We start from the raw sequence: 10,813 nt of genomic DNA, 5'->3' as shown, positions 1-10,813 counted from the left end.
TACCAGCTACACACATGGACTGGGAGCTCCAGAAAACCAGCAAACAGACAGCAATGTGGCTATGGAGAAACTGAGAATGCCACCAGAATCACCACTGGGATGTCACATGAATATTACTGAAAGAGGAGGAGCAGTTACTTGTCAACATATCTTCATTTTCTCTGTAGCCTTAAGCACCTCTTTCTGCTTCTGTTGGCTCAGGATCTCAGAAAGGTAATCCTCATCCCAGGGCATGAAACTTAGTATTTACTTCTTCTGTGCCATTCTTCCTATAGTTATTCAGCAATATTTTTCCTACTCTCAAATGACTTGATAAAAGATGACATACCACTGTCACAATTTTGCAAATGTAACTGATTTTGAAAAAAGCAATTTGTTATGTTCTGGAGTCCTAGGATGGGGCAGTAACAGAAACATAACCAGCACATCAGGCACAGCAGTGCTCTGGCCCATGCTGCATTCAAAGGACACTTTTCTTTCTGTCACCCTGGACTGGTGCCTGTCCCTGACAGCTGAGACAAGATGAGCCATGCATGGTGAGCATGAGGAAGAAGCAGGCACAGACACCAGCCAAGGCACACAGGGCAGCTCATGGACATTTTATCTTCTGACTGAAGATGTCACAGGACAGTGGAGTTTCATTAAAACTACACATTCCATGTTTGCTGCTCTTTCCCAACTTTTATTTCTCTCTGAAGGATAGAATGCAAAGGCTTTGCACTTTGCCTTTCGATTCTTTTCATGTGTTGAAACTTAACTGTCCTTGAAATGGCTTTGCCATTAACTTAGAGAGAAGGTCCACATGGCCACAGCTCCCCTGGGGTCTGGAGCCTTTCACAGCTGCCCATGCTCCTCTACACCTGCAGCTAACTGCACTGCAGGCACCTCATCTCCTAAGCACCTCTGGGTTCCAGATGAGTCCACTCTGTTAAATGAAGATGCATCACAGATTTTGTGCTTTCCAAATGGCTAAAAGATGATACAGGGTCACAAACACCAAAGACATCTCTCAGCTTAAGAGATGCACAATTCAATACACTGATCCATTTGGAAGATAAAAATGGTAACAACAGTTTCACAGTCCAAGTAATAAATATAATTTTTCCTCTCTAAACCCAGATGAAAATTGCTTGGACGTTCCTCTCTAACCAAGTTACTGGCCTTTCACATGCAGCTGTCACTTACAGGAGTAATGTTTGATTTATTTAAATTACTTGTTCTGAATTTTCCCATTTCAACAAATGTCTCACTGGGTTTATTACCACAGATGTCTTGGAATATGAAAAATATGAAAAAATCTTAAAATAGTTCCAAAAAGGTGTGTTTCATTACCTAGAACACAGCAGAGACAGTTTTACCTGTGAGAAATTCTGAACCAGTTCATTAATTCTGTTATAAAAATAATTACAAAGCAATATTATTGATGCAATATAAACAGTCATTTTTTCCCAAGCAGCTTTCTCATGTTGACCTCAATGATACTAGTGAATTGGGAGTTTACTCAACTTCAAAGTGCAAGTTTGGTACACTGTAGAGCAAAATACAGACAAAGTCAAGTGATCAATACATGGGATAAATTTGTTTGTATTAATGTTGAGATAATAAGATTGAGAGGCATCCAAAACTTAGGTATGTGATATGAAATAACTTATGTAATGTTCATGTAAAAACACCCCCCAAAATGAACAACTGAAATCCCATTTTAGGGTTCATTAAAGAACAGAAATTTGCTTAAAGAACAGTCTGTAACAGTCTATAAACTTTGCTTAAGCTGAAAAACCATTGTAAACATGCATATATAATACAACTTTCAAGCCTTTATACTTACACAACTGAAATTATATATCTGTAACGTTGGTGCTATATCTTTGGAAAGTCCAGCAGCAATATATACATCAACCTTTTCACCAGCTTATTGCTAAGTCAAGAAAACAGTTATAGGCTCACTTCCTTTCAAAGCAGTCTTATTGAAAGAGAGGATTACACTGTATATTAGATAGAGGGGAAAAAAATAAATCACAAAACCGTATGGTTCTTTTTGAAAACTCAGTTGTTCTGCTAACAAATCAATAGACTAATGTAGCAAACCCTGTGCCTGCACATAGTCAAACCTTTCCTTCACTTCTGTTCTCCCTACCAAAACTGGAGCAGGAATTGTGTCTGAATAACATCTCAGAGAAATCATTTGAACCCATTTTCTAAATTACCAGAATAAAGACAGTAAGTCAGACTTGTTGACGCATTTTATTGTGAGATGGGGAGTCTGGTAAAAAACTAGAAAATGACCATGATGTAACAAGGAACTTAAAAATGAAGTTTCAGATTTGTAACATACATACATGAATACAGGAACAAATTGGCACAAAAATGTTAAACATTGTTCCCAACACTGTTTATAAGATTATTCTAATTTGGCTTACTAAGGAAATGAGAGTTTTATGGTTAGACTAATCTCTTAATAAAACTGCAGAGCATCATGCTATTAGTCACACAGTGAATTTCAAAATTTAAGAGCTTTATATTAAAAACTGGGTAAAGGGAAAATGAATTGATTGCAATTGTAAAATTAATACATTCCCATTTTAATTCTTCTGTTCTACAGTCCAAGGCAAGTATAAATGTTAACATAACACTGTTAAATCAAATCTCAATGCAAGAGAACCGATTGCATCTCTACTTTAAATCTTATCAACTTTCCAAATTTTCATACTAAAATATATTATTGTATTAATACAAACTACAGTATTATACACTACACTGTGTAATAAATAAAGAAATATAAAAATAAGACACATAAATATAAAAGTTTTCTAAAACTAAAAAGGTACATATGTCAGTAAGAAGGGTATTAATACTGCCAGGTTTGAAGACATACAGTACAAAATGTTGCACAGATCTATAAACTAAAAGAAATAAAATAATACTGATAGGTAAAAATCAGCTAACATTGTTAATAAATGGGGTCCATAATAACTAACATTTGAAAATACTTATGAGTCAGGTAACATGTCATGTATGTGTCTGAAATTAAAGTAAACCAATAAAGCAATAAAGCAGATTAGAAAATTTCCCTTGTAATTATTGTAGAGAAATTCTGCAAGTCAGGTATTAACCCAAAATACCACCAAATAATTAAATAATGAAATATACCAGTGTTCTTACTTCTCTGATGGCTGAGTGTTTTTTTCCCCATGAACAGTTTAGAAGTTTGATACAAATCAACAAATGCTAGTTATTGTAGGCCACACATTGGATAAAGGCTGCTTAGAGCCTTGGTAATACTGATAAATGGCACTTACAGCACACAGGTCTTGCATAAGGCCAAAGGAGATACAAAGCTTCATATCATATCCTTCATATTGTTACTACATACTCAAAACACAATTACAAACACTGTTTTTGACGACTTTCCTGTCCTTACCAGTATTAACACTGTTAGTCCCTGCAATCAGAACTCAACGACAATCTTCTCAACTACATTTTTAACCACATGAGTAAGAAACTTCAGTTCTTCTATCATCTGCTTTCTTAAGGCTAACAATACACTTTAAATGATAATATGCTCTACTACAACATCTAATGTCATAAACTGCTACCTTCTAGGTTGAATTCACAAAGGTAGCCAAGCACTGTTTGCAACTGCATTACAGGTCTCTGCAAAAGGGAATTTTGTAGTGCAGAAGTTCTCACATTTTCAAACATAAGAAAATACTGAAGTGGATTTAGGAAATGTTTGACCATAAAAAAAAAAAATCATATAAATCTCTCCCAATTGTACAGATTAAAAATGAATCAACTTAAGAATGAAAATTAATACTGATAAAACAAACAATGCCAGATGCTTGTCTAATAAATCAGGTTTCCTACAACCTGTTAAACCTTTGCTTCCAGAGTCACTGTATTTTTCTAATCTGCTTCATGTTATAAACTTGTTCCTAACTTTGAAAACTGTGTGAAAAATTACTAAGTTTGAGGTTCAGGCACACCTGGATTTCTTTTTTTTTTTTTTCCTTTTCATTTTTTTATATATATATTTTTTTACACAGTAGTGAACAGAAATCACAGTATGCAGGCTACTGCGTTTCCATGAAAAGCATGTATAATATAGAACCAACTTCATTACCAACTTTTTTTCCTTATAGAAAAAAACTAGCATTTAAGCTTTATTCGTTAGTTTCTTCTGACACCTGCCCATTATTTTGTAGAACTTCTGGTTCTGCATTGCTTGCTTTGTTTACAGCTTCATCGCTCTTGTTACCTTCAGTCTTCCCTTCTTCCTCTTCTTCTCCTCGTTCTTCTTCACCCTCTACTTCTTGGAGTTCCCTACATTTCTACTTCTTGTAGTTCCCTACATTCGTTTTCTACTTCTTGTAGTTCCCTACATTCCTTTTCTTCCTGAAGTCCTTCTATGTCTTTTTCTTCTTCCTCCTCTTCCTCTTTTTCACTGTATTCCTCTTCTTCCCTGGTTAGACTCTCTCTCTCATCTGAGTCGATCTGCAGGGGAGACGCCGTGACGACCACGTGCTCGCTGTTCAGGATCTCGGGGCCCATCTCCTCCTGTTCCCTGCTCTCATGTTCTTCTGCCTCTCTTTTGCAATAGGAGTAACGATGATTCATGTGTTGGGAGTAAGACCCTGAGTGTGAAAAACGTTTTCCACATTTGTCACATTGGTAGGGCTTTTCCCCAGAATGCAGTCGCATGTGTTCGATCAAATGGTGTTTGTGTTTAAATGCTTTTTGACAGATTCCACACTCGTGAGGCCTTTTACCTGCAAAACAAAGCACAATCAATTGGATATCTCGTAGTTGAAGTTTTAAAAATTTACACTGTGGTTTTCATCATAAAATGCTGTTGGTCAATGTGTTGCCAACAATTATTAAATTTTATTTAACAAGATGTTCTACTCCATGTATTACCAGCCTGAGTTACTCACCTGAGCCCAAAGGGTGAGGGTGCAAGGGTACACTGTCACAATTGCAAGGGTAATTTGTGAGTTTTAAGGAAAAATGATCATAGAAGGACAAACATTCTTGATTGTAACTTTTAGCACAAAATAGTGCAAATATAAATTAGAAAGAAGATTCTGGCAGCAAACTATTTAGACTCGAAACTGTTTAAACTTTTCTATATTGATGGTAATTTAAAAACCAACCATTCTTTTATGTTGGTTTTTGTGTACCAAGATCTTCTTCCATGTTACAGGTAAAGGGAAAATCATTCTAAAATCTAGGTTGACAGGGGTAAACACCTTACGTACAAAAAACTTGCTGACTACACATGTATTGGCAAGAAAAAACTGCTTTGTTTCACTCAGTTAATTTTCTGCTCTGTATTCTCTCCACTTTGTCTTGTTTTTAGAGTGGCTTATAAACGTTACCAAGAGCCTAACAGTGTTGTTTTGATTTCCATCTGCAAAGTTGTTACACAAAACAGTGTTTTCAAGCATTGGAACAGGCAGCCCAGGGAAGTGCTTGAATCATCATCCCTGGAGGTATTTAAAGGATGTGTAGATGTGGCATTTTTTGGACATAATTTTAGTGGTGGACTAGGCAGTGCTGGGTTAATAGTTGGAGATAATGTTCTTAAAGACTTTTTCCAACCTAAATGATTATGTGATTCTATGATTTTGAATACTGCATTTAACTTAAAACTAGAATGGAAAGAACAATTTTGTTAGGAAAAGGAGGAGTTAAAAGAGTTTCAGGACAGGAAAGGTCTGAAAATAGATACGCTTAATGAATACAACTTGAGAAACTTGATCAAGTGGTAAAGAGAAAAGAGAATTTGTTACCTTTTTAATTCTATACATGAGATGACATTAAAACATGGACAAATATAATGTATAATGTAATATAATGTAATATATTTCAGCTACTCTGCAAGCCAAGAAAGCAGAGTAGCATGAGGAGAATAGCCAAAAGTTCCAAAGAGTTTATTTTCTGGATGTGGAAAAAGAGAAGATACAGAGCCAGCAGGAAAGAAATATATAATATAAAAACCAATATATATTTGGCACCTAACCAATAAAAAAAGTTTTTATTTTAAGACATCACTGAAGAAATAAGAGAGCAAAAGCTATTAAAAAACCCCTAAAGATACCAGAACTGGAGCCAAAAGGAACAACTATGAGAAATTAAAAATAAAAATCAAAGCCAAAAGGGTGTTCTTTAGGGGTTAGATTCTATGTCTAATGAATAGCTGAAGCTGTTAACATCAGATCATTACAAATGTGGCTCAATTTGAAAATCCTTCATGGCAGATAGATACACTGTCTTTCATGCGAAGTATCTCACACATACACAATCCTTTTTTCCTAATTTACATTTTAAATTTTTCCTAATTTATAACCAGTGAAGGTAAATTAGAAGTAATATCTCCTCAATTACAGGCTGTGGCTCACAGATGATTATCCATAAGCTAGATGGAAAATTTCCCTTTTTCTGTTTAGGGTTTAGGTCTTACCAATTTAAAGAAAGACAGAATTGCTGTTCTATCAAACAAATACACAAAACATGGGTTTCAAACCAAAGCTGACCACAGGCAATAAGAGTGACTATTAGACTTTCCTACACTGTCCAAGAACAGGATTCCAGTTGAGCTTATCAATCACACAGTATCAAAGAAATAATGACCTGAAATGTCTTTTCCTAGTACATACCTGTGTGTTCATACTTATGTCTCAATAATGAGCTGCTCTTCTGGAATATTTTGTCACATAAATCACATGCATACATCCCATTTTCTGTCTTTCTCATCTTTTTCTTTGGGGGTGTTGAATCAGAATCATTTTGATCTTCTACATTGGATACTCCTTCTGAGCTAGTGTCTTGCCTTTCATCCTTCAGAAAAATTACAAAACAGGTCGAGTTCAATTAAAAAAAATTCACTGATGCAACCACAATTTCTAAAATGCAAGCTGAAGCTGCACTGTTCTTTTCATTCAATTCCATAAACAGCCAAACAGAACTGTTTAGACTTCTGTAGTGAAAAAAAAACCCCAGAACTCTCACTGCATCATTCTGCTTTTCAGTCCCTGCCACCATACAGACACAGAATTCTCACTGCAACTGCTTTTAATCACATCCAAATCTGACTGTTGGCCAGGTCTAAGCTACACTGGCACATCATGTTTTAAGGTCCATAAAATAAATGCAATGTTAGGAAGAATAAGAATATTACAGACCTATAAAGCACCTCACTAAGTTGGAAGAGGAAATTCACCACCTAGTTGCTCACCCACCTTTTGCTGCCTTGCAGGTTTCATGAAGACTGTATTTTTTTTGCTGAAGTTTTTGCAAAAAGCTATTTTAGTTACCACTCCAATTCACATAGTTGACTGACCTCTTCCTTATAAAACTACCACAAATACTACTCAACCCCAAACTTGTGGGATTTCAGATGTTTCATTAGCAAACAGTTTTTAAAATACCATAATTTTTGCTTTTGCTGCCTTGCAGGTTTCATGAAGACTGTATTTTTTTTGCTGAAGTTTTTGCAAAAAGCTATTTTAGTTACCACTCCAATTCACATAGTTGACTGACCTCTTCCTTATAAAACTACCACAAATACTACTCAACCCCAAACTTGTGGGATTTCAGATGTTTCATTAGCAAACAGTTTTTAAAATACCATAATTTTTGTTCATGTTTCATTAGCAAACAGTTTTTAAAAATATCATAATTTTTATTTCTAAGCATTTCAAGCACTGAAGCTCACCTGTAAGAAGCACAGTCTTTTCTACTGATATCAGCAGTATCACTATGCACAGATTTTATCACATATTATCAAATCTGAATATAGAAGTGTACATGTTAGCTCCTTCAAATGTGTGTCTCACAAACTTTAGTCTATAAGCAGCATTGTAATTCTTCAAGGCTCCTCAGTCTCTGGCAGTACAGAAGCCTGCATAAGATGCTAACAGCCAATTTCTAAGATTTAAGTAGAAAAGCTCAATCTTTACATGAGTCACTTTTCTGATCTGCCCTGTCCCTACCTCTGTGTGCACAGGTACTTCTCAGGAGAACTGACTCTGATCAGATCACATCTGGATGCACCCAGGGAGGAGCAGGGCAGGATGCAGGAATGGCAGATGAAAAAGATAAATACCTGCCTGTCTTTCAATTGAGAACAAATCCACATTTTGCTTAAAATGCCATTATGGTGTAGGACAAATTCAGCTACTCTGCAAGGCAAGGAAGCAGAGCAGTGTGAAAGGAGTAGCCAAAACTTCCAAAGAGTGAATGTGGAGAAAATGGAGATGCAGAGCCAGCAAAAGACAGAGGCCATGGGTTTATATTGCTTTCTGATCAGAATTAGACTGTCTTCGAAACAGTGAGCACTAATGTCCTAGAAGATCAAACATGGTGCAGAACTGAGTTGTCCATGCACAACAGTTTCTCTTAGCCTGGACTCAAGCTGCCTGAGCAAACTAGCTTTGCAGAGGGATTAACAGCAACATCTATTACCCATTGACAATGAAGCTGAATAAACCCAATAGCTTATATTTTTATTTAATTTATCTTAGTTTTCTGTTAGTTCAGCATGGATACAGATTGAAAACATCATACATACATCACACAGGAGTACAGGGACTGAAGTACCTGATTTCCATTGGCTTGGATCTGTTTTGGTGGGGTTTCTTGAACTGCAGGATTAACTGTAGTAGAGTATGTATAAGCCACCTGTGGAATCAAAATGGTTTGCTTATTGGCAGCGAGAGCTCTCAAGCATGGAACACTGTTCTGGTCAGCAATGGCAACAATTGTAGGTAACTGGGCAGTGACTGTAGGTATAGCAATATTTATGGGATTGGCACTTGGTGGGATTACATTTACAATAGGATCAGAGTCTGTAACACTGTTGTCCTTCTGTGGTTCTTTTTTTGCACAAGTTAAGTTCAAAGGTTCTTCTTGGACAGAATAAACACTGTTCTGGTAAACACTAGTTATGGTAGATCTTTCCAACAGTTCTCCATGTTGCTTTGGTAGCGAAAGGTCAAGAGGTTCGATTTGTGGCTCTTCTTGTACACCCTCTGCTGTGTACGTGTAACCCTGTGAAATTCTTGATGAAGAAAGGTTTAGTGGCGATGGAGATGGCGTGCTACTGGGTGAACCATTCAGAGCTGATCCCCCTGCTAAAGTCTGAGATTTTGTTGTACTGACAGGATTTTGTGAATTATTTGTGCTGTTCTGGGGTTTGCTCACATTTGTAGTTGCTGCTTGATCATCATTATCTGTGGGACTGCTTAATTTAACTTCTTCAGGAGAAGATGGTCCAGAAGACTGCACAGAAATTTGTCCAGCTTGCATTTTTTCAAACCACTTTTTTACCACATCCAGTGGTAGGTTTACAGAATCTGCTATTTTTGAAAGCTCTTCTGCGCTTGGTTGTGCATTTAATGCATAATACGCTTTTAGGAGCGATAAAAGGTTCTTTAAAGGTGGCTGACCAGGAGATAAGTTGTTCTCCCCAGTTTCTGATGGGACAGGGGAGTCAGGTTTCTCAGCTTCTGTTCCACTGGGCTGGGGAAGCTGAGGAGGAGTTTTTGTTTCATAGTGCTTTAATTCTTGAAGTGCATTAAGATCTCCTGGACAGTCATCACAAAGAAGACAAGTGCTATCATTGGTCTCTCCTTCAAAGTTCTTATCTTTCTCAGACTTCACTGTAAGATCTTCTGGTAGTTTTTCATTTTTGCAACTATTTGCAGGAACAGAGTTTTCTTTTTTTAGATTCTGTGGAACAACCTGAAGTTGACTTGGCTGCTCCAGGCTGTAGTTGATGATGATTTTGGTTGTCCCATCTTGGTCAACCAAAGGAAGACTGATAGCTGAAATGAGGGAATGGCCAGCTTGTTGTATAGATGCATTGTTGATTGTTTCTTGTTCTTTGGACGCAAGATTAGCATGATTGTTTTCCAGTACTTGCCTTATTACATTACCATCCACTGCCACTTTAAGTACGTTTTGAATGTCACTTAAATTGATGCTTATGGGAGACACCAGACCTACTGTTGGTAGAACAACAGCTTGCACCACACCCTGAGGAGAACTGGTTGCCTGTAAGGGGCTACCACCACTAAAAACCCCATTCTGCAAAGGGGTTGAACAATTAATTCCTGAAGCAACCACTATGGGCTTGAATTCATAATCCACAGGTTCAGTTTTAATTTGGTTAAGAGGAAGCTGTTCTTGCAAGGGTTTATTTTCTATCTTTTGTCGTATCTGTGGTCTTGCTGGGCTACCTGGTGATGCAGAAAGGGAAGGGGAGGAGCACTGAGACGTCTTGAGCCCTGACCGGGCTCGACCATTCACTGGCATCAAACCAATACACTTCTTACTGCTTATGTGTGAACTGTATGAACCAGAATGGGAAAAACGTTTCTTGCAGTTTGGGCACTCATATGGCTTCTCTCCTAAAGACAAAAAAAAAAAAAAAAAAAGAAAAAGAAAAAAAGAAAAGAAAAGAAAAAAGGCATGTACAACAGTTTACTAGGTTACAGCATAAATTTATCAAACAACAGCAACTAGCAACAATACATCAAAATGATCTCTGAGTCCTAAGTGAAAAAAATATTATACAGTGAATTGAACAGTAATTATGCCATTTATAGCTCTGATCCAAAGCTCCTTCAATAAGTTTGTGATTCACTAGTAGATATAGGGTGGAGTCCACATGACAATGTGCTCCAGTATTCCTCAGTAATTGTCTATATGACAATCACAGATTTCACTGAACTCCATTCAAGTAGTACCACTACAAACTTTGGAAGTTGCATAAACTACTTCAAAATGGAAGTGATCACATTTAACCTAA

General features: G+C 36.8%; 1 protein-coding gene across 1 annotated transcript; it reads right to left on the bottom strand.

The window, feature by feature from the left end:
• Nucleotides 1-4,163: 4,163 nt before the first annotated feature.
• On the bottom strand, nucleotides 4,164-10,412 carry ZEB1 (zinc finger E-box binding homeobox 1; the record flags this gene model as incomplete). The annotated part of the gene is made up of 4 exons (XM_009083959.1): nucleotides 4,164-4,309; nucleotides 4,353-4,769; nucleotides 6,660-6,840; nucleotides 8,602-10,412. Coding segments are annotated over 4 exons (2,555 nt in total), but the record flags the coding sequence as incomplete, so codon positions are not given.
• Nucleotides 10,413-10,813: the final 401 nt, after the last annotated feature.

This window comes from Acanthisitta chloris, unplaced genomic scaffold, assembly GCF_000695815.1.
Source record: "Acanthisitta chloris isolate BGI_N310 unplaced genomic scaffold, ASM69581v1 scaffold19840, whole genome shotgun sequence".
In the NCBI taxonomy this organism is placed as follows: domain Eukaryota; kingdom Metazoa; phylum Chordata; class Aves; order Passeriformes; family Acanthisittidae; genus Acanthisitta; species Acanthisitta chloris.
The sequence above is the reverse complement of the archived record's forward strand: the minus strand, read 5'-3'. Positions and strand labels throughout refer to the sequence as shown.